Here is a 24,495-nt window from a genome sequence, read left to right on the forward strand (position 1 = left end):
ACTCAGGCAGGCTGTCCCAGACAGACTGAAGTACAAAGCAGAAGACTGACATGCCAGGTGGGATGATTATGCAGAGTGGGAGGAGAGTCCAAGTGTTACGTGAGCTAAAAAAGGTGAGGAAAGAGGGAGGAGCAAAAAGACTGATGAAGTAGGCTGGAATAGATCCATGAAGTGTTTGTAAGAATGTGCTCAGCTTCAGAAATGGAAATTTTCCTATTCCCTACGTGGGATGTAATTGATGGCAGTGCTATGGGAAAGGACTGTGGATGTGTCTGCTGAATCTCACTTTGCCCAGATGCCCATTGATTGAGAGCTCATCCCCTTGCGATGTTTCAGTGCTGTTTGCTGAAGTCAGTGACCACTTCAGCAGGAGGAGGCCAGCAGGATGGGAGCCACCATGCCGCTCATGGCATGTCCATGTCACAGGAGGAGGAGGTGTTGGGCTCAGTAGCTGCCGCTCTCCTCTGCTGCCTACATGCATTGCTGGCCTGCACCATCCCTAAGGGCTCAGGGCTGTGAAACACAGGGGTGTCAGTTGTTGGGGGAAGCAGTTCTCTGTGATCAGCGAGGGGCTGGCTCTGTTTGGCGTGATATTGCAAGTCCTTTCTGAGTTTATTTGATAGGGAGAACTGTGAAATGGGATTTAATGATGGCAGCTGGGTTGTACTATGGAAGTAAGGGGTGTTGAATCCATTGACAAATTTGGGTGGTGGAGCTTTCAATGCAACCAACAGTAGTTATTTTGCCAGTGTTACAGTTGAATCAGCAAGGGTAGTTTGGGTGGTTTGGTTGGTTTAGTTCAGCTGAGTTCTATATATTTTAATCACATGATTTCAGCAAAGTTGACAGTTTTATTCCTAATGACACTGAAGTAATTCTGCTAGCTTTAGCAAAGTTGCTCAGGATTTACTCTGAAAATGTAATTGTGCCAATTAATTTTTCTGACTTGACAGGCAGAATCCTGTGTTGCTATATACTACGTGTGAAATGGCTGTCCTTTGAAATGGCCAGGAAAATATTATTCTTTTCATGTACACATGTAATGTTCATTACTTTTAACTAGCTAAGTATGTGTGTCAAGCTACAAGTGAGCAAGGTCCTGAGCATCACCTTGCCTGACAGGTTCTGACAGAGGGACCCTAGGTCTCATCTACCAAATGTGTTTGTCGTTGTGGTGGTTTTTGATTGTTTTTCTTTTTGTTTGTTTGTTTGTTTTTTCCCAGTCTGCTGCTTCAAAAAGTAGAATTCTCTGCTGTAAATATATCAATAAATGAAAGAGTACAAGTGTTACCAGTGTAACAACGTGCTCACTCCACCCTTAGTTCTGAAGATGAATATGTACTTTTTTTGAAAGACCCAACTGTTATGGCGTGACTTCCTCTACCAATTTGGGCCACATAATTATTGAATCTGTCTCCTTAACAGCATAGGATTAGACTTCACAAGATTAAGAGAAAGTTACAGAGCCAAAGCTTGACATAGGCAAACTGCATATTGTCTATTCCTCTGTTTTCACATGTCTTAGCTGATGTGAAATAGTGTAACTTGATTCACACCAATTAAAACCAGAGCCTAGTTTTTCTAGCGCCTCATAAATATGCATTATTATAGTATAAATAACTTCTTCTATAGCTAAAAATGTATCTTGGAGAAGAAAGACACTATTCTTGGTTTAGGCTTTTGAGAGGTCAATCCTTTTTCCCTTTGGGCAAGGACACACTGTTCACGCTTTGGAATGTTCTTTTTCAGAGAGTAGATGGAGAGCTGAAGAAAATCCTGCTTTTGTTGTCTAATGTGTGAACAGTGGTACACCTATCTTTATATTTTTGTGTCTTTAATAAATCAATGATGTCATAGTTTAACTTATGATCCAACCCCAAGCACTGGAAAAATGCAATAATAAACAGTTTTAAAAGAGTGTGGTTTTCTTCTGTTGTATCTGATTTTAAAAATATACATGGATCTAAAATTAAGAATTGTGGTGTTCTTAAGTATTAGATTGAGACAGATTTTTCTTGTCTGTTAAAGCTTAGATGCACTTTCTGTAGGTGTGTAGCTGATTTATGTGACCTTTTTGGTATATGGCAAGGCATATAGTGGAGTACATACAATTGTAATCTGCTTTCCTCTAGTGAAAACCGTCGCCCACATAGCAGTAAAAAAAATTAGTAGATCTGCCATAGATCTCTGGTGCTGCTGTACACATAGAGGACAAATTACTAAATTATCGAAAAGGAATAAAGCACATTGAGGCAGCCTCTCCAGAACCACAGCAATGATCTGAACATAGTCTATCTGTACTAATAAATTCTGATCTGGTTCGCTATAATCTGGGATTGCAAAGATTAGAATACCCATTACTAGGAGGTGAATGTCACCAAAGTTGTGCTTAATATTTTTGAAAATGTCTTGGAAAACCTGTTAATAATTACATTCTTGTTCCTACATGGTTTCTACAATCATACTTCATATGTAGTTACTTCAGCAGATACTTATACTGAAGATTGAGAAGGATTTTGAATCTTAATTGGAAGACTTTCAGTGGAGGGGGAAGGAATTATTTGTTACAGCCTTATTATTGACTTCTTACTTCTAGTTGCTGATATTTCAGTTAAAATATCAAGGGTCAAAGTCCAAAGCTGTTACGTGGCTGAACTCAGTTGTGGATGGGGTGGGTGTAGTTGGTTTTTGTCTGGTTTGGAGATTTTTTGTTTGTTTGTGAGCTCCTTATGAGCATGTAAGAAAGGCAAAACTATTTGAGCAGCTGACATCTAGTGCTTGAGAAGATAAATTCAGAGAAGTATGGAGGAGTAATTGACTTTTACCTTTTGGAAATATACACACCACACCTTTCCCTTCTACCCTCCTTTAATTTTCAAAATTCCCTTTGTAGGTATGAAATGGCATTGTCGTTAATATTTTGTGACATTGGAATGAAAAAAAAATCCTTTCTAAACTTTCTGCTCATAAAAATTAGATTCATAAATGTTTTTTGAAGAATATAATAATGTCAAATATTTTTAAGCTAAACTAAGCTAAAACTGAAAACCAGCTTATCTTCTGGCATTTTACTCTTACTCCTTAGCTAAAGGTAAATCTAGTTAGATTTGGAAAACAAGGTATTGGCAAAGCTGGCTACTGTAAATCAACTTTTGCTTCTCGCTCAGAATCATCAATCTTTATTAACCCAGCTCACTGCACTGAGGTTCAAACCTTTGTTTTTCTTTCTAAGTTTTATATTTTTAATATAAAAAGATGTTCAAAACAACCTTCTTTTAAAATACTCTGGATTAAATTCCATTCAGCATGGACATTTCTGATACGATTCTAGAGAGATTTTTACCCCCAGCACGCAAGTTCGGGATAGTTCAGTCATGTGTTGTGTGCCTTGCACAAACTGTAAAAGTTTGTGGACTTGTTATAGGATGACATTGCACTCAGTATAACTTTATTCACTGCTCCTTCTGCTGCAATGAGTCTCCACCAAATCATCCAATTAGTGCAAACTTACAAAACTATAGACAGATGGAAAATTAATATTTATAGCAAAATGCCCAGCGTTCTGATGGCTGGAAACTCTTGGAGCAACAGATGATGTTAGCATTTATGATTTAGCGAAAGAAGCCTGTTTTGGAAAACATGAAAGCTCGTGTAGTTTTCGAGTTAGTCATCTAGTGATGACCTTAAATGTCAGCATTAACGTCGTTGTGAACTGGAACCATCTGTGGTTAAATGTTTAAGATGAATTGCTTTGTATTGGTAATAATTAAATAGAAATTATTTCCTCAAATAGTCCTCAAAATCCAGTAGAAGTTTGCAAGATCCACTTCTCATCTCACAGTTTGTCGATGCCACCATGTTGATAGAGACCTGACTAGCACAGAAACCAAAAGACATTGTAATGAGAGGGAGAAGTGATTCACACCACTCAATGGCCCTTAAATACTTTTGGCCTGATGAACCAGAGGTCGGGGCAGTGGTTTGATTTCATTAATGCTGGTGTAAGTCCAGGGGAATTCTCCTAACTTCAGTGCTACAGTTACTTTGGAAATATGATATTAACAAGCATTTTTCTGATGACTGATGCTTAGATCTGAATTTAGTAATTCCAGGCTTAGAAAGGATCAGTGTGTGATGTCAGAGGAAAGAACTGAACCGAAACCCCTCTTTGCCATCACTGTACACAGCTGCTCAACTGGCAATTTAATGCTCTGTGAAAATTTGGTTTGCTGCACAAAATTCATTCCTTCCTAAAATTAACATGTTACCTTCAGAGTTTTCTGTTAGTGGCTTTAATGCCTTTTGCTGGTCTGTAGCTGAAGGTTTTTAATTTCAAAGTTCTGTTGTTTCCTCACAGGAAACTTGGTTGTAGACATTTGTGTGTGTGTGCATGTGCATGCCTATAGCACAGTTAACATTTAAAAAAATAACATTCTGCAAAACAGAATGAGAATATTTTCTTGTTAGATGCTGAAAGGGAGGTTATTACTTGGTGAAGAGCCTTATAAGTTTCTCCTGTGCATCCATGCTTGTGTAGAGCCCAGATTGATGCACAGCTGTCTTGTGAGCCTGGGGATAGCCCAGGCAATCTCCACGGAGGGCTCCTGCAGAGGTGTGTGCACACACAGGGCCTCTAATAAATTTCAGTGTTAGTTGAGAGAAAAAAAAAAGTATGTGTGTACAGAAACTTATGATGTGTTGTAACATGCTGTTACCTGCGTAAGAAGTTTCATAGTTATCTCTTGCAGAAACTGGAGTTTTTCAGGAGGAAGTTGCAAGGTTCTCCATGCTGGAGTGACACTTCTGTTAATTTTTAGTGTACAATAACAAAATATTCTTGTCTTATTAAGTATGCTGTTGATAAGGAATATCCTATGCTGTTCTTGCTTTGTATAGTATTGTTGTGTTGCATTATGCCACTACTGTAATGATTAGAAAAACAAATAAGGATTTTAGTGAGCTTTATAATGTTGTGGTAGGAATTAATCTCTCTACCTTCAAGGCAGGAACTGATTCTCTTTTTTTTTTCTTCTTTTTCTTTTAATCAACATTCTTTTATTTCTCCACCAAACATCTATATCAAAATACCACTGATGTTTCATTTCACCATCCTAGTCTTTTAAGCCAGATTTCCACAAATAGTGGAAAGTAAGTACAAAGAAAGATTTGGCATTCGTATGCATTTAAAAGCTATGGGATGATAGTTCAGATGATTTGAAAATCTTGTAGCTGTTTAAAGTAGCAGACAGTTGTTTAACTATTTGCACAAAAACGTGTGCACCTAATATCTGTTACAATGAGATACAACCGCAGCAGAGGTACTTGTGCTCCTGCATGCATCGCTGCTTTTGGAAATTCCACCCGTGCACTTGCCCCTCTTCAGGAACTTTGAGAGTCCCACCTGTGGTTCTCTCTTCAGAGCAGCAGCATTTCAGTACTTGGTGTCACCACCACAGCTGCTGCCTCTCTTATGAGCTGTACAAGAAACAGTACAAGTGTAGTATCCCTGCATTTTCAGGAACAATATTTCAAGGTCACCAAGAAGGGAGGAACAGTGTCCTACTGATGGCTGCAGTTTAGAAAGGATGTTGAAAGTTGGAGCATAGAAATGATGGACAAAAATGGTTTTATTTTTTGCTTTAGAGGTGGCAGAGACACTGACTATATTATGCAAATATTTGTGGAGAAAGCAAAAGCATACAGGGACTAAGCTGTTTTGTTATGGCTAACAGATATAGACTGGAAGCAAAGTACCTTAGTGTCTAACAACACATATATCGTTGTTAATGTTTGGGGGACGGCAAGACACCTGATTGTTTCTTCATCTCTTGAATATTTTCAGATTTCATCAGGCTAGATTTGCTTTTATTAATAAATCCTAATTTTTGGGCTTAATATAGGAATGACTGAATGAAATTTACTGCCCCATGATAAGTTTGGTTTCAGAAGATTGAAGGAATAGTGTAGCAATTCTGAGGAATACAAAGTCTCTTTTGGAGGGAAGGAAAGGAGCAATTTCTTCTCTGGGGTTCACGGTAGAAAGTACAAGAACTGACAGGTTTCAGTACAGCAAGTTGAACATAAAGAAAAATGTTCCACTTGGCAGAACAATGAAATACTGGTGAAAAAATGCCTCTGGAAGTTGCAGTAATAATTTAGATATGGTTAACTTTTTCCTTGAGAAAGAAGGATGAACTGGGTGACTTTAAAGTTTCTCCCAGCCTTTTTTCAGAGCACCTATAGTGGGTGACGAAGCTGTCAATTTTATCTTCAGCTTCCAAAAATGTTATTCTGGTGATCTTTTACCCCTGCTCAGCCGAAGTGCCTGGACTTCATGTAGTGCATCTGTTTAACACCCTTCAATCCAAACACAATTATATTCTACATCTAATTCCAAGAAAATATTTACAAACCTACATCTTCTTTTTAGGTCCTCCAGGTAAAAGAGGTAAGCGGGGCAGAAGAGGAGAGACTGGTAAGTTTTTAATTTCATAAGATCCATAGTTATTTGCCGTCTGTGCTTTTGTGAGGATGTGTACCCAGCATGCCTTCATTTTTAGTGTTAGTGCTTGTGTGCTCTGGAAGACAGTGCTGAAACTTCTCTGGTAAACATTTGTGACCCTTGGCATATACCTGATGGCCTTCCAGATAGTTTTCTACTTGTGGATGTCATTAATTTATAGGCACACTTCATAGTGCTTGACGTGGTACCATTGGTAACACATTAGTAATTGTCAAACCACTTTGGTGTCTTCTCACACTTGCACAAGTTAGAATAAGTCCACATAAGTCAGTAGTTGGAGCACTGTAAGTCAGTGTTGCATCATGCTCCCTTGGTTTGAGGTGAACAATTTTATAACGACTTAAAGAAGGAAATAAAATTCCTCATGAGAAGGAGGTTAATACTCAGGGAAAAGATGTGATAAGTAGACTACTCTATATGAGAGAAATTGTTGTTTACTAGAAATGAGTAGCAGTTAAGTTCTTATGCAAATAAGAAAAAGATTTGTTGGTTTGTTGCCCCGTACCTGCGAAGTTGCTGTTGAGAGAATCCTGCTGTTGGTGTGTAGGTTGATATTTCATTTGTATCAACGTAGTGAGATGCTGAGCACCTCTTCCTGATGACATTCACAGGAACTGGATCTGTTGATTATTTGTGGGATTCAGGCTTTCAGAAGGGTGCACTTTCTGGAGGCAACACAGGAGAAAGTGAGCATTTTGCATCTCCTTGGCAGTCTTGTCTAATCTGCCAGTTAGGAAAATTTTCCAATCAACTTGATCTCTGCAAATCTTATGTAGCTTTGCTTATCTCTGTAAATGACCATTTCTCTGGATCTTAAAAACTATTTCTGTGTTTTTCTGCGTCACAAAATTGAAGCCAGTCCCTCCCAAAGGTTAATATAAATCACCCCGGTGTTTCCAGTCAACGTTGGATTAGTATTTACTTCAGGGAAAAGTGCTATGGTACAGAAGGAAATTCTGTTGTTGAAGTTTGTCTTAGAAATGATCCTGACAATTGCTTTGCAGGCAGCTTGTCAATTCATTTTACATCTCAAATAAACACATATTAAACTATTAATAAATGAAATTAATCCCACTCATTTAAAAACAGACCTAGATCTTAAAATACTCTTTAAGAATGTTTACCAGGATAAAGATATTACCTTAGTTACTGGATAATAAAATTGCATTGTTAAAACCAAAAGTCTGTCAATATTAAAAGCAATCTCAAAGTGCAGCTGCTGCCATTTTATACTCCTTTTGCACTTCCCTTTATTCAGAAATTAGAGAGAGGCATAAAAGCTTAATGAAATGCTATTGACTTGGGGGCTGCAGCTGCTCAACTTAATAAGACTGAAATAGTAGATTTGATTTGTGACCCTTTGATAATGTTTCCAAGAGCTGCTGCACGAAAGTCTTTGAGTCTAAATAATTGAAAAAATGTGCAAATATCACTGCACAAAGTGTGACATTTTAATAGGTAGCATTTTATACGTGTGCCTTGAAAAAAGAAGGTGATGAAAAGAAAGTTCAGCACTGTCAGGTGGCCACTGAAACCTCCCCTCGGAGGCAAAGCTGGAAGGCTGGAGGATGCCGGTGTGCATATATCTTGATGAGATGCCCAGGTTAAATGCCAAGGGTACTTTGTGCAGTTTTGCAGCCGAGCTGCGATCGAATGCCAAGTGTGCGGCTGACACTGGTGGTGTGGTTACATATGATTTACGTGGAGTCTGACAAAATAAATTGTAGTCCTTGTGGTTTTGGACTGGCATGAAATTGCATGGAAACGGATGGAGAAGCAACTTGCTTAAGGTTGCATGACTGTAATTGAAGGATTGGTAAAGGTAAGCGCATGCATTTAGAAGTTATCCATACTAGTTGCAAAGCACAACCAAAGTGAAAAAGCACTTGAATGGGAAAATGCGTACAGTGTATAAGCAGTATTGCTCACAATCCTAAGGCCTTGTGCTTGGCTTCTTACATGTATGTCTTTCTTTAATAACTTCATAAGCTTACATATTCTTTTTTTCTTTTTTCTTTTTTTTTTTTACCCTCTTTCCTTCTCCCTGCCCCACAGGACCTCCTGTAAGTACAGTGATACATTGTTGGTTCTTCCAGAATCAGGGAGCAATCTGTTAGATCCTGTAAAGTTATCACTGTGATAAAATGATCATGTATCACCAAGAGGGAATTCTGATGTTTATACTTATACAGTGTGAACACTCACTAATCATCTTGGAGCTGGATAATTTAATCAGAAAAAGGTCTCTAAACTGGTAAAGCTTTATATTCAGCACTCCAGATAGCAGTTTGGATCACAATACCATGTAAGTATGTTATGTTCATTTTCCCTATGACTTGAAAACAAGTATTTTACTGCAGTATAAAAATGTGTGAGTATGCTATCCTAAGTCCAGACTCAGTCATTCTGCCTTTTGCTAGGTAGTAACTTCCCCTGCATCTGTCACAGACTATTGGGGTACAGGCTCCTTGTTCTTTGAAATTATACAGGCTGTCGAATTCCTTGCAGTGTAATTGTTACTGAAGCCAGTAAATGCTTGTCTAAAATGAATATTAAATAATAACATTCAGTTTATTAACTTTGTTGAATCTTTTCCTAATCCTGTTTGTAAGAGAACAGTTTCTCCATTCTGGTTTTTTTGTTGTTGTTTTGATTTTTGCTTCATTTTTGTTTAGTTGTTTTTTGTTTGATTTGTTGCATATTCCCAGGGTAGGTCAAAAGTCTGACTTGAAGAACAGGACAAAACATATATATCTCAAACATTTGTATTTTTCATGCCATCGATGTGCACCATGTGGTGTAAAATTGTGATCATTAAAATGGTGTTTCTTTTATAGTATTTGCAGACTTCTATTTATTTTATTTTTTTTCTGTGATAGATATAGTATTTCCACAATATTTTCAGGAACAGGTTATCTGTCTATTGTATGGTACATGCATATTTGAAATTAATGAATTAATAAGTTGAATTTCTGCTGTGGCCTTATGATTTCACAGTTAACTGTATGTACTGAGGAGTGATACTACTTATCCTTGAAAGATTTTGACAGCACGCTCAGCAGTTTATGTTGGCTAATTCATTTAATAAGCCATCACAAAAAGACTTAATGCATAATGGTGCTGTTTATCTGAAAGAAATACTGGCTTCCCCAGTTTCTTTTGCAGTTCTTCCCATGAAACACAAAGTTCAACCATAAATTATTATAGAAGCAATTTGCCTGTAACAAGACAAGGTGGCAAGAGTTTACTGTGTGCCTCGGTCTGGATGTGTTTTACTTCAGCTCCCTATTGTGTATATACACATTCATTTTTAAAAATTGGCAATATTATCACAAACCTGAAGCAGCTCCTGACACTGAATAATTTTAAGAAGTGTCTGACTTAAAATTCCAAGTTTCATACTCAAAACTCTCAAGTCTTCATCTTTCTGACAGGCAGGAAGGGTTTAAGTTGCTACCGGGCATTTAAAAATTTAATTTGTGTTCCTAATTCACTTTTTTATTTTCATAGACACTTATAGTCTGGCTAGGGGCAACTGTTGTGAACTCAGTTATTATTTTCACCTGAGAAGCTGTGGTAATAATTTTTATTTAAAATAGCAAATATTTGTACATCCCACACAGCGCTGCATGGAATTAGGCATATGTTGTATTTTCAAAGGCTACTGCAGCGCTATGTTGATTTTTCTTGTACATGACTACTGAATGTGACATGTGATAACAGTCAAAGCTGGAGCTTTCAATTTTTTTTAAATGATCTGTTATAGCATTCTCAAATTTCTTCTTTGGCACCTATATTCTAGTGGTAGCTTATGTATCTAATACTTTACTGCCTAGGCATTCACCTTTTTTTTTCTCTTAACCGCATATTACCCTTCAGTTTACATTGGATAATGCTCTTCATAACAAAAGGAATTTAAATGAGAATCCGAAGTGGTCAGTAGCCTTTTAATGAGAATGTTTATTTAAGTTAAAACATGTAATTGCCATTGCCGAAACCTCATTTCTTCATTGTGTGGTACCTATTTCATACTTGTTGGTTTGTAATATCATCACATATAAAACATTATTCAATATGCAAATTATAAATTGCCAGTAATGTACTCTGCATGTTTGTTATGTCATATGTCATGACTGTGTTGTTAATGTGTGTCATACCATTTCATCTCATTCAACCAGGGTCTACCAGGGCGAAATGGCTATCCGGTAACTCATTGTATATTTATGATAGCTTATATTACTCTAAAATCATGTTACTGTATTTTGATTTTGCTTTATTACTGTCAAAAATACTTTTTTTTTTCTGTTTCTCAGATGCCTACAAAATGTAGGACTTTTTTTTTAAAGCCAACAACAACAAAACTTTGAGAAGTTTTATAAAGAACCCAAGTGTTTCCAATGCATAAATGTAATGCAGTTATTGTTTGACATTGTCCATAGTTTGTGTTGAGCTTCTACATTCTTGCATTCAAAATTATTTTTTTACTCTAATTTAAGAAAATTCTTTACCAGGACACTGTATCTCAGTTTTCCATGTTAGAAAGCTGTACAGTTGCCATATGGAACCTCGAAGTCCTTTCTTCTAACTGTGTCCTGTTTATCTTGACTTCAGTGCATTTTGAGCAACATAAAATGCTGTTACAGAGGTTCTAGCCTTTGGCTGCATTGTCTACCGTGGAGTAATTTTCTGATAATGTATGTTATTCCTTTTTCTGTCACTTTCAGTCAGATCTTTAGGACTTAGTGCTTGAAAACAAAATAATATATGAAATAATGCATCTTTCCAGAATATATACATTTTTTTTCCAAGTAGTCAGACAAGCTGACCACAGAGTCCCATTCAAGAAAAGAAGTATATGCCTGCTGTCACATGTGTATTAGAAACCAAGTGACAAAATATGTTAGTGGATACATTTCAGAGAAAACACATATGCACAACATAATGACTCCTAAAGCACACTAATGATCTTACTTTAAGCACTTGGTAGGATAGCATGGAGGCTCCTCCCATGCTGATTTGCTTATGTATTTCAGATAAAAGTTGCCTAATTTTTCAGTGATATTTAAAAAATGTTTCTGTTGGTAGATATAAATTGCACGCCTTGAACTCCTGCAGGTGGATGACAATTTTGTAGAATCATAGATCCGTTTGTCTTGGAAAGGACCTTTATAAGTCATCTAGTTAAACCCCCTGCCATAGAAAGTGACATCTTTCAGCAGTGTAGGTTGCTCAAAGCCCCATCTAGCCCTACCTTGAACACTTCCAGTGGTGGGGCATCCACATCTTCTCTGGGCAACCTGTTCCGGTGTCTAACCACCCTCATCACGAAGAATTTCTTCCTTATGTCCAATCTAAACCTGTCCTCTTTTTGTTTAAAATCTTTGCCTTGGTAAAAACCAAAACCAAATACTCCACCTCTCTATATAGATATATTTTTCATCTTTCTTATAAACCCTCTTTATATATTGAAAGGCTGCAGTAAGATATCCCCAGAACCTTCTCTTTTCCAGGTTGAGCAACCCCAGCTCCCTCAGCCTTTCCACACAGCAGAGCTTTTCCAGCCCTCTGATCATCTTGGTGGCCTCCTCTGGCCACTCTCCAACAGATCCATGTCTTTCCTGTACTGAGGTCTCCAGAGCTGGATGCAGGACTCCAGGTGGGGGTCTCACCAGAGCAGAGTAGAGAGACAGAATCACCTCCCTCAACCTGCTGGCCACGCAGTCAGAGACTTTACTGAGAACTGTTACCACTGAAACATCATCCAATGCCTATCTTTACTCTTAGAAGTAGTTGAAATTCAGCTGGTGAGGAATGGATCATCAGTTTCAGGAAACCTGCTTGGATATACTGAAACCATTATCAGGTTTCAGTGTACACATTGCCATTTCACTTATAGTGCTTAATTTATGTAGGTGGAGGAGAAGACGGAGTTAAAATCTTGCTAAAAAACCTTTTTTGGCTATCATCTAGCTCTGAGATCTATATATGAAGATCCAGATCTAAAAGAAAAAAGTTCCACAGTGACAACACACTTGCGCTTAAGCTCTTAGGTCACAAATTCTGTGGAAATTAAACATCTTTGGTGTTCCTCATTCCAGTGAATGACCTTAAAACACAAGGTAAAATTCATGTTGTACAAAACACAAAAGCCTAATAGATTTAACATCTTGATCTAACGTGTAAGTTGAGAAAATAAGTGAATGTATTAGTGATGGACTTACACATGTTTTATAGGCTCTGTGGGGAGAGTTTGAAAATAAAATTTTCTTCAGAGCCTGAATGCTTAGGCCTTTGTCCTGGTCCAGCTGTTTTCTTTAAGAGATTTGTTGTGGGATCCAAAGACAATAAAGGTCCTTGGAAAACATGCTACCGAAATTGCTGGGTCTAACAGTGGCATTGTTATGGGCAAACTGTGGTCTGAATGCATTTCTGTGCATGTGTACAGACACTCGTGCATGCTCAGGCGGATGTTGTGCCTTCAGTAGTGGTTAGCACTGGTTGAACACCTCTTCCTGCTTGAAAATCACTGGGAATAGAATTTGGCTTTGGTTCTAGAAAGTTGTCATCTGGGTTGGCTGTCTGTTTGGACCTTTCAGTTACATCCATATCCTCCTGCTTTGAATGGGAAACAGCAAGTACAATGCACTTTTAAAGTGCTTATACAGCCCTGTAGAGCTCTATGAAAAGGCTATTAGTGTTTCAAGCTATTTCTCTAGAGTTCTATTTAACTCCTGTACAAGCCTTCTTGCTTTAATCTTTGTTTGAGTTTATAGGACACTCTGTGACAATAGTGAGATATATCTTCCACATATAACCTAAAAAAGATCTCCGTTCAATAGGCTTAAAACATAACATTACAATCGCACAAAAGCTAGTGGCTAAGTTTTCATTGTCTGTGTTCATTCTAATTTTGAAGCTACCTTAACAAATAATAATAACAGTAAAAAGAATTACAGTGAAAAATGTAAGTTGCCAGGAAGATGTAGTATAAAAATTTAAGAAAATAAGCTGAATTTACAGCTAACGAGTAACACAGTGAGTAAGGGTTTTGTAAGGCCATGATTAATTGGTTATTATGTGAGGCACAATGAATATTGTAAGAAGTGTACACTAGCACAGCTCAATTTTTTACTCATGAAAAGCTTTGTATAACAGATAGTGACCAAATTCAGTTGTAACTCTTTCAACTTCAGTTTAAAATTGAAATAGGCTATCACATATTCCTAAATAAAAAAGAACGAAAGAGTGCACAAATGAGTGCACAGAGAATGAGAACACGAGCATTTGTTGCGGGGGCTTTGTATGACAATGTCACTTCAGAAATTATGCTAGAACTTGGAAAAAATAAAACTCAACAAAAACCACAACCACTGAAAACCGCCAGTAGCTTATGAATACAGTGAAGAGGACAAGTACACAAACCCCGTAGAATCTTATAAGCTGGTTGAATGGGTAGAAGCTACTTCTTAATTTTTCCTTCAAAAAATTGAGACAGATTAAGAAAATGTTTTCCTATTCCTTTTCACAAGTTGGGTATGGATCAAGCTCAACATCAAAGTATGTCATCCTGGAAGTTGTTGGTGATAAAGCTGCATTATCTTCAGAGTAAAGTGTTAGAAAATGAATATGTCCGTGTAGAATTGTTTCATAAAAGAGAGAATCAGGGAAATTTCCCCTACATCTTTCCATGATGACAGTCTGCAGAGCAACTGGTGCATTTACAAGACTTCTAGGTGCTGAGGAGGGTTACGGCTTTTCCAGGTGGTGATGCATCTTGTGTTAAATCCCATTTCTCCTAATATCCTCGTTTCATCTTCAAGAAATGTAGACAGATTCCTCTCTTGCAGAACAAGACAAGTCTAAATCGGAGATTGTTCTCCTGTAACTGTAGAATACCATCACTTGGTTGAGCCTGAAATGTAAATCTTTAAAGTTTCACCTGTCATTTAATTTAAAATTTTCCTAGCTTTTGAAAGATTTACCTCTGAATTATGAAGATGACAAACAGGCTAAACTTAGTACTACAGATAAACTATTTCAATTATTCTTTAGACTGTTATAATTCTTTCTAGCTTAGAGAACGTCTTTATCATCACACTTTTGATTTTTGCACCTGTAAAAGCGTGTTCTAATATACCATCAGACAAGCTGTTATCCGAATACGTGAAGAATTTCAGGTTGCTATTGGAAGGCTCTGATTCCCCTTCACCCTGCTTTCTGTTCCCAAATTACCAAAGGAAAGGAAAATTCCAGTAGAACAGAGAAGGGCTGTGAGGGAAGTGAGTTTGAAGAAATAGGCCTCGTGTAGAAGAACATGAAAACTACTGTTGTGAGAAACTGAAAAAAGGCATTATTGTCCTGCTGTGTTGCTTTGTCTTTGGTGGTGACTCATATTTCATTGTTGCTGCTGGGTGTCCGTTAAGGATTGGGGCTGCGTAGGCAAATGCATGTTAGGTAGCAGTGTCACACAAACCCTCCTCTCTTAATTCCTCCATCCTGTCTTTCATATCATGAGACTCAGGTGTAATTATATGCAGTAAATTTCCTGTGCAGTTTGGAAAGAGCACTTCTGTATAGTGAAAAGCACTGAGATTTCATTCTTTCTATTCCAAGCAGCCACCAGGCTGAGAACACCTTTGTATTTGCTTGCCTTAAGCAACTATGAAATCTTGCTCTTCTTCCCACGTTCATTTTTAAGAAACAGAAAGTAGTTGCAAAACCAAACAGAAATACTGATGTGGGTACTAGGGACAAGTATTCAGTATCAGCAATAGCTTCTAAAAATGTACTGTATATTCTCACATATATTATTTATGTGTTATCTGTTTAAAAATTAGAGAAGCCAATGCCATTGTGCATCAGCAGTAGGCAGCTTACCTGCAGGGGAAGGTTACCCTGGAGATTTTGTCAATAATACCATACCGGAATCCACAACAGTTACACGGGTCCCAAATATGAGCTTCAGTTTTAACAGGCTCAACACACACTCGCTGCTAAGCAGGTTAACCATGTAGTATTTCTGTGCCGTGAGAACCATGGGAAGACTATGAGAATGTGGTATTTTTTTAGAAAAATAGTGCAGCTGAGGACATACTAATAATACTCAGCAAAAAAACTTCCATTTTTTCTTACATATTGTGGGAGAGTTTCTAAATTTACATGGCTGTCAGAATAATAACTGTGGCCTTTGTAATGGTGTCAGTCACGTTAATATGTATTTTTTTTTTATAGCCTTCGGATCTGAAAATAATTTGTAATACAATTAATCAGTTTAGTTTATTTGTACGCTGATTTTTTACAGTGATTGAGGATAATAATAAAATTTGACTTGAACAGAAAAGTTTGAGACCTCTTAAGCTTACGATTACTATTAATTTTGTTTCAGGGATAATAATTGAAGCTACACATCAGAACATGTTTGTTAGCTTCTCATAAGCCAGTTACCATTTTGAATGAACCATGGGCTGAGTCCTTTCATCTGTTACATTCATCTAATGCTGAGTGTATAAAAAGAGAAGGCTGTGTTTATTCCTGCAGCTCCCTGGAGGATGCTCAAAGTGCCCCAAGCTATTCCATATCTGTGACTGTGACAGTCAAGTAGCAACTGCCTCATCTGCAAAAGGCAGCAATCGAAAAAGATGTTTCTATTCGTTTCCTCACTTGCAATTATAAAAATAAATTGCGAGAGATAAGCTAAAGTAGAAATTTCACATGGTAACTGAAGAAAACTACTTGTACTGCAATAAAAGCCCACCTACATAGTATGTTCTTGTTTAAACTCATTAAACTTTCCAAATTATTTTAGTCAATTTTCTACATAGTGTTACAAAGGACATAAAATATTAATAGAATAATAAAACAAGATTATAATAGATATCCTCGATGTGTCATTAGTAATACAGAAAATTGATACCGTATGCTGGGTCCTCTAAGACTCTTCTTTAAATTAGCAATTTCCATCTCAGATGCATGGACAGAGAACTCCTGTATTGCAAAATCCACATCCCTGTATGGCACTTTGTGAATGTCAGTGTGTGATGAGAACAGAGCACATAATGCCAGGATGCTGTGGGCTAGTGTGAACCTGTGTAGCTTAGATTCACAGCTGACATCAGTTCACAATGATACAACCCCAAATTTCTATCAGATAAATACAGAATTATAATTTATGGCAGACAGATGACAGACGTAATTCAACAATTATACGTATTTTTTCTTTTTAGTATTTTCCTCTGCAGGTTTAAAATTTACCCTCTCTTCTTCCATAATAAAGCATGTATATGTAGAGAAAGGAATTAAGCTGATTTGTCATTTATTTGACAGTATATAAAATTTCTGGTCTCTCTAGGCTACTCCGCTGAGTTCAGCTTGGCAGCTGAGCATGTGGCATGCAGAAGGCTGTAGCTATGATTTTCTCATTTATGCTTTGGCAGGTATAATTAATGCTTGAACTGTCACTGAGATCACTCATACTTGCCTTTGGGCATGCCACTTGAAATTTCCCAGTCACTTCCTCACCAATAAAACTCTTCAGTGTAAAAGAAATAGATTTATTTATGAAGCAAACTACCTTGGAGCAAAATTTGGTGTTGTAAATGCTTTCCCAACATAGACATAGATGGGAATTGTAATTCTAGGCCTCTTTTCTCAGCTTGTGTTTGACAATTGCACATGTATGTAGAGTGACTAACCAGTGATAGTTAAAAATGCATCTTAAAATCAGCCTGAACTGTCACTTTCTCACAAGATAATTGAGGTTCAAAGAAAATGTTAAATCACTTACAGTAGAAATCCGGTCTTCAGTTACTATGTATGTCTGTCACAAATGGGAAAGGAAATCCCAAACTGCCCTATAAGAATTTTTAAGTCATCGATTCCTTCATCTTGAAGGAGGGTTGCAAACTCGATGTGTGATTTTCTTTCACACTGGATTTGTCATTCAGACTTATGATATAGCTGAAAGGTATGTAAAAGTTTACTACCCATTCAGCTCCCAGATGAATATTCCTAAGCAGGAATTTAAATGCGTCATTAATCCTAGCTGAGGTCATGGGGCGTAAAATTCCATTAAAGAAACTTGTTCATAAATTGCTAGACTAGGTGGTTGGATTCTGTGATTTCCAGAAGTGTTTTCTTGGAGGCTGTTTGGACACCAGCTTCCCCTTGCAGTCAAATCCCATTTCTAAGAGAGGCGATACAAGGAGGGGAACATCTGGAGCAGGCAGGCACCCGAACTGCTTCTTCTTACAAAGCTGAATGAAGAACTTTTTGCCTACTGGGAGTCGAAAAGTTCTTTCATACATCCCACACTACTTAGTGTCATCCAGTAATGACACTAGAAATTATTTGGGTAGCATTTGTCAAGGTAATAAGCTCTATGTTTTGGGGTTTCTTTTTAATACAAGAAGCTGGCTGATAGAATAACACCTTAAAGTATTTTTTCTCCATTTCTTGTCACATTTGGGATGGGCACGTTTAGTATACATCTTGCTTCTTGCATCACAAGGAAAATATTAGGATATTGTTTAGACTGCCCTTGTTTTCATTTTCTTAGCTACGTTTCAAAATCAAGATTAGTTAAAGCAGTTTCTGAAAGCAAACATACTTGTCTGATCAGAAAGATTTATAGAAGCAGTGGAATGCCAATTGGAAGTTTTTTCCATGGTTCTGTAGGATACAGATCATAAATCACCCTCACAAAATGGTTCTTTCCCCCCCACCCCCTTCCCTTTGGCTTAAGGTAAAACAATTAGCATTTACTGGTTTTGCTGATATTGAGATCTGAACAGTACTGATAATCTAACAGAGAACCACTGAGTTAAGAGTTCTTTTTAGGTAGTTTTGTACGTGTTCATGGTAGCTATTCCCAGTATAAATGAGAGGGAATTAACTCTTCTCTGCTTTGCCTCACAAGAGGAGCATGATGAAAAACAATTATGCGCATGAGCAGTCATCAGTTGAAAAGAATAAGTTTTTATTGGGAGATCAGTTTCTTGCTGATATCTTTACGTGATGTTCTCACCAAAATAAATTCCTGTTTAATCCTGCTCAGAAGGCTGGAATTCTTAGCAAGTGAAGTAAAGCAGGAAAAAATTGAAGATTGTAAAAATTCATACTATTTTTTCTGTAACAGTCCCTTATTTTACCAGATCAATTGCAGCTGAAATAAGCAAAGGTAAGGGTAGATTTTTCTACTTTCGCTCATGCTAAACAAGACTTTCTCAAAGAAGCCATCTCCAAAATAAGTACTAATTACCATGAGAGGACAAAGTGGAATTAGGACCTATGAGGAAGAAAAATCAGGAGGCAAATTGTGGCTGCTAAGGAAATTCTTTATTTCTTTGTACATAGATTTTTGTGAAACAGAAGTTGTATCGCTATACTGGAGTTTTAAGTCTTACATTCAAATTCATATTTTGGTTCAGTAGTGTTAGACATGTACATTGAGTTTTTGGTCTCCAGAAGTTGCAATGATCTTAGTTTTCCATTTGCAATTAGTTTCAGAGGATGGATGATAATGGTGCTTCAATTTTCCATAGGTGAGAGTGAAGGGTGGAAGAAAGTGTTCCAAAAGCACAAAGAGTAATAAAAGTTCAGTAACAGTCATTGTGAAAGTGCAAGTCCTGGTTCCTTTTTTTAATAGGGACACTCGTCCTGAGTGAGGATTGTGATTTTTATTCAGGTACTCTGATTAGCCAGTCTCTGAAGAGAAAATGACCTCAATGTTTCCACTTCCAGCTGTGTGGATCAATTTTTTTAATCCGCTCTGTATACGGTAGGGAATCTCTCATTTTAGCTCTCTACCCTTAGGGTATGTAAAGTGTAATCTGGTATTGCCATCACATGCAAATTGTTTCTCCCTAGATGGGAATGCAAAGACATATTTTTGTTCTTCATGCTGTCACCAGCTTCTGCAAAAATCCTTTTATAATCTTGGAAACTGGTTATGTCAGAAGAAAGCCATGAAAATGTTTTATTTGGATGTATTCATGTGTGGACTCACAAAACTTCAAAGAATATTCTAGATATTTTGAGCTGAAATGGACTCATGAAATTGGTAAATGCTTTAGGATTTAAATAGATATTTCACTCAACTGTATATTGTCTCTGGATTCACTTGTTCAGCTCTAGTGAACTCCAATTTAACTTGTTTAATTTGACTGAAATTAGAAAACAGGTGTGAAGAGTGTATGATTTGCTGAAGTATGGCTCTGAAAGGCATAGATATGACAGACTTGGATTTGCCAATTTTCTTTGCTGAGGGGTAGCTCATGTTCTATACTCTAGGTTGATGTGATTTCAGTAGCTTGTTTCTTGGTTAAAGGTTTTGTTGATTGACTTTGCTTGTTTCTGTTTGTGCGGCAGCAGTTGTCAAGGAAGAAGGAAAGACTTTCTGACTGCAATGAGACACGGGCTCTACTTGGAGTCAAAACGGGATTTCAGAATCAAAGTAGAAAAATCTCTGAATTTGTTTCTAGATAGGCAAGCTTTAAAAAGCAGATTGATGAGTATGGAAAAGCATTGTAGCTTTTCCTAAATAGCTTGAGGAGGAAAACAGGGATCAACTCAACAGGAAGATTTTTTAGAGATGAGCTTTTGCTCTCCAATGTAAAAGAAAAACAAACAAAAATAACAACAAAACACAAACACATACAAATCTGCTACTTTTCACATAAAATTTGCCATAAAAGAAAAACAATTGGCAGGAGAAATTGTTTGGAAATTTGACCTGTACATCCTTTCACCTATAACAAAAGAAAGAACTGCAGAAGTAGCTAGAAGCAGCATTGCTGCTGAGGCTCTGAATCAAAATGACAAGATTCTTCCAGCATCTTCTCAGTAGTCTCTGTAGAACCAGTTAAGAGCAAAGCAGAATTCCCTTTAGACACTCCATCTAGGTGGTGAACATATGGCTCCAGGCTTTTCCCTTCCTGGCTCCTTTATTTTATTGACTCATTCTTGACTGAGCTTCTTTTCTTCCTCCTCTGTCTTTTGCTCCATTTCCTTACCCAGCAATATGACTTCTAGGTCCCTCAAATCTTTTGGCAGCCGATATGGTGTTGCATCTACACTCATTCAAGCACTTCTAATACATATCTAATGTAAGGTTCAGCATTTTCCTCCTCTTTAACCCATTTCAACCTTGTCATGAACTTCCAAATGTTCCATCTTGGGTTTAGATTGCCGTGCTCAGTGTTTTGCTTGAAAGGCCATTAGGACTGAGTCTGAGGTCAGTAGAACAGGACATTAAGGCAGTAAATGAGGTAGCATTCAGCTCCCCAGTTAAAATGATATCATTAGTGAAAGCACAGACTTGCAAATAAATATGCTGTATGCCTGTCTGAGCACTTTATGTGATTTATAATCTCTGTTATTACATGTGTAATGATTTTGTTTTCATAGTCACGGTACTAAACATTACTTCTGGAAACCAAGTTTTTGTACTGATTATTGCACAATTTATGTAAAAATTTTTCTTCAATGGCTAGAAATACTCCTTTCTTAAAATACAAATTATTTCACTGCTACATTCTGTTTCCCTAGTTAAATTGGGGAAATAGAACAGGTGTTGCATCATTTAAAATTATTTAGGGAAACATTTCAGGAAAAAGAAGGATTAACAAGGTTACAGTGCATCCCTGAATTCTGTTTTATTTCCTGGAATAGGATAATTTTTTAAAGTGTGTTTCACATAGGTTTTCCATAATGATTTACGCATTTTGAGAATTTACTGTTTCCAAGTCATTTTGTGGGGGACAGAGTTGTATGCAGCACCATCAAATTTCAAAGAACGATTCAGGTTATAGTGTACTTAAGACAAGAGTGGTGTCTTTAAACTAGCTGTGTGTATATTTGTGCCTTTTAAATCTGGTAGGTACTTGACAGAAGTGTTTGAATCAGCTTGCATGTGAAGAATTTTATATTCTAGTATTTGAGCACATATGGCAGTGCATAGCTGAATGCACCTGCTTTGGAGTTAAAGTTTTAATGCAGCGCATCTGTACAATATTTTTTTCATTTGTTGTATGCCAGATGAAAATACTGCATTTATGGACTGGGACTAGGTATGAACACTGGCATTTTGGTTGTCCTGTAACTGTTCAAACAAAGCTTTCTTCGACCACATGACAGTTGAAAGAGATTGAGTTTTCTATTTATGTTTATTTATAAACACTTCAGTACCTTGGGTTTTTGTTTTGTTCTCCTTTAACGCTTTGTAACTGTTCTTTTCTCTCTTGTATGGAGATGCATTCACTCTGATTGATCTCCGTTGTTGTAGTATCTCTATGGCAGCCGTATTATTTCCTAATTCCCTGGGAGACCCACTGAAAATATGCACCTCTACAGGAGGAGAAAAGGAACGTGAAGGTCACATTCTTCTGTCCTTAAAGAGCAAAATCATTTTACCTACCAGCTCTTGAGTTTTGCTAATCTTCCAAAGCTGATGGTTTCAACCAAGGGAAGGTCTAAAATTGGCCTCTGAAGGTTATTTCTCTATGACACCGTGTTATCAGAAGACAATATTCTTATTTTTCTTTAATGGACCTCATTCTCCCTGAAAAGACAAGAATTGTAGAAACCAAAATAAGAGTTTGACTGAATTTAAATGTGTTTTTTTTTTTTTTTTTTTCATATTCTGTAAAGTCATTGAAACACAGATAACAAGAAAGATTTTTCTTTAGTGAGGCTTCAGTGAGCAAATGGATTTGCTACCATGGTGGTGTGTGGAGACAGATTCTTCAGAATTATTCCAGGAGAACAAAAATCTAATTCATCAAAGTCATCGTGCCACAGCTGTTACAGCAATCTATCTCCCACTGAACGGTAGCCAGTTAATTTTTGAGAAGTGACATTTCTCACAGTTTGTTTTCTCATCAACATGGTACCAGCCACATCAAATATATTCATGCAATGATGTTGGCGTTGATGAATTAGCCGTGTGCTTTCTACTTGTGGATACAGGATTTTCAATTTCTTCAGGAGAAATGAGAACTTTTGGGTAGGATGTAGGAGGTTTCTCTCTGGTCTGTGTGTATGTTCCTTGTGTTCAAGTACCTGTTAAGCTATGCTGGAATTTGGTAGCATAATGAAGTATCTTTACGGAAGCATAAAGTTCTGCAATCCTTCATAAAATTGTTATTTTGGATGGGTGAAATATATGGGGTAAGCGCTTTAAGATCACAATTTTAATACAGTTCATTTTTTAACAGTAGGCAGTTACAAGGTGCTGTTTCTCCACTCACTGTACCATATACTGTTTGCCAAGATTAGGCAGGTTCATTTTACAATCTTCTTTCTTTTTCTTTTTGATTCTCCTGAATAAGTATCTGAGTATCACTTACGTAAGCTGTACTTGGAATTTTAGTCTGCACTAAACAGTGTTATTCAGTGGTAAATAATTGCTTTAAAATGAACAAAAAAATGCACAAAAAAATTACTCCATTCTCTACTATAACTTGAATGGGGAATTACGATGTTGCTCTTACTCTTTCTGGGGTCAAGAGTAGTTTCACTTTGCCGTAATTTGTCATACAGATATTACCGTACAAATGTTGCAGATGCTGATGAGATGTGTAGGCTACAAGGAGAAAAACAGTGTCTGTCTGGAAATAAACTTCTTGCTAACCTGATGTATGAAGCGAAAGTTGCTTTGCCATTTGAGGTTCACAGTCATATTTTTCCCTTTTTTCCTGTATACTTGTGATGTGTGCGATGTTTGCCATGAGAAATAGTCTAGAGTCTTTTAGAAGAGTATGTTCCGACTTATATCTACCCAATTCTTTCTCATGGATTTTTACATGTGTATTTCAGCAGAAAGAGCAGTAGTAGTGCTTGGATACTCAAAAATGCATCTGCACCACAAGAAACTGCCTGTCAGATTTCCTGCATAAACTACAAAACCAAAAAGTATCTTGGCAATTGTTTTTCAGCTGCGAAATATGCTTTTGAGAAGCTGTGACTATGATTTCTCTTCCACAGAACTCTTTGTACTCCCTTATTGTTACCATATGTGGTGCTTTTTTTGTAGTTCAGCCACTCTCTGAATAGCCAAACTCTGAACAATGTTTCTTTCTCCAAATTGCTTATTTCTAGACATAACCAGTCCATCTTATAATTGCAAAGGAGCTCTTAGAGCATTCAGACTGCATGTAGGGCTCCCAGCTAGGAATCTTGTAATCTAGAGTGATGTTGTTCTAAGGAGAAGTTTTGGAGACTGTTCCTGGCATTTCTGGTTTATTTTGGAACCTTTAAAACTGTCCCTCATTTTCCATCCTGTTTCATTATTGATGATTTCTATTGTCTAATTTAGTCAAATATGGACACTAGAGGCACTCCAAAATTCATAGCTTCAGGTCACATGTTCTTTTCTGTCTTGAAATTCAAAGAAACTAAAAACTATGAAAAAATGCAAACATTTTATTTTCTGTAATAAGAACAGCAAATATGTGTCAGATTCCTGGCAGTTCTGCTTGGCAGCTCACTATTAGCATTGGCTTATTGCTTTATGTGTGCATGTTGCATATTTCTTCATACTGAAGGCACTACACTTGACAGGTGGTATAAAATATAAATTGGAAAAACTTTTGATTACGTTTATGCTCATGAACTGAAGTCTTAATACTGAGAACCTAACCTAGGCATGCTGTATTTTTTCTGGTTGATGGAGGTGTAGTCTGGAGCCTTAATCATTCTCCAGGTTCTATCAGGACCTTACTTCTGAGTTTCTTCTTCTGTGCCTCCAGGGGATGCTTTGAGATCCTTGTTGATAAGGGCAATTCTGTAGGAATTTTTGATGAGAGACTTAATACATGGCTTGCAACCAAATGAGAGATTCCTGGAATTACAGGGTGAGGTTAGTAAGACTTAAGAATGCGCCTCCTTCTTCTTTGGGGAGGGGTTGTAGTTCAAACCTTGAATGATTAATTTTTCATCAGTGTTTTGAATGAGTCTAGGAGAAAACAAGTTGTTGT

General features: G+C 37.2%; 1 protein-coding gene across 1 annotated transcript in view; it reads left to right on the forward strand.

The window, feature by feature from the left end:
- COL25A1 (collagen type XXV alpha 1 chain) overlaps positions 1-24,495 on the forward strand; it is a 304,703-nt gene that overhangs the window by 143,667 nt on the left and 136,541 nt on the right. Inside the window, exons 3-5 of the mRNA XM_071808204.1 lie at positions 6,431-6,475; positions 8,579-8,586; positions 10,702-10,728. Coding sequence (XP_071664305.1) covers positions 6,431-6,475; positions 8,579-8,586; positions 10,702-10,728 — 80 coding nt within the window. The remainder of the gene's footprint in view (positions 1-6,430; positions 6,476-8,578; positions 8,587-10,701; positions 10,729-24,495) is intronic.

Source organism: Patagioenas fasciata, chromosome 4 (assembly GCF_037038585.1).
Source record: "Patagioenas fasciata isolate bPatFas1 chromosome 4, bPatFas1.hap1, whole genome shotgun sequence".
Taxonomy (NCBI): Eukaryota; Metazoa; Chordata; class Aves; order Columbiformes; family Columbidae; genus Patagioenas; species Patagioenas fasciata.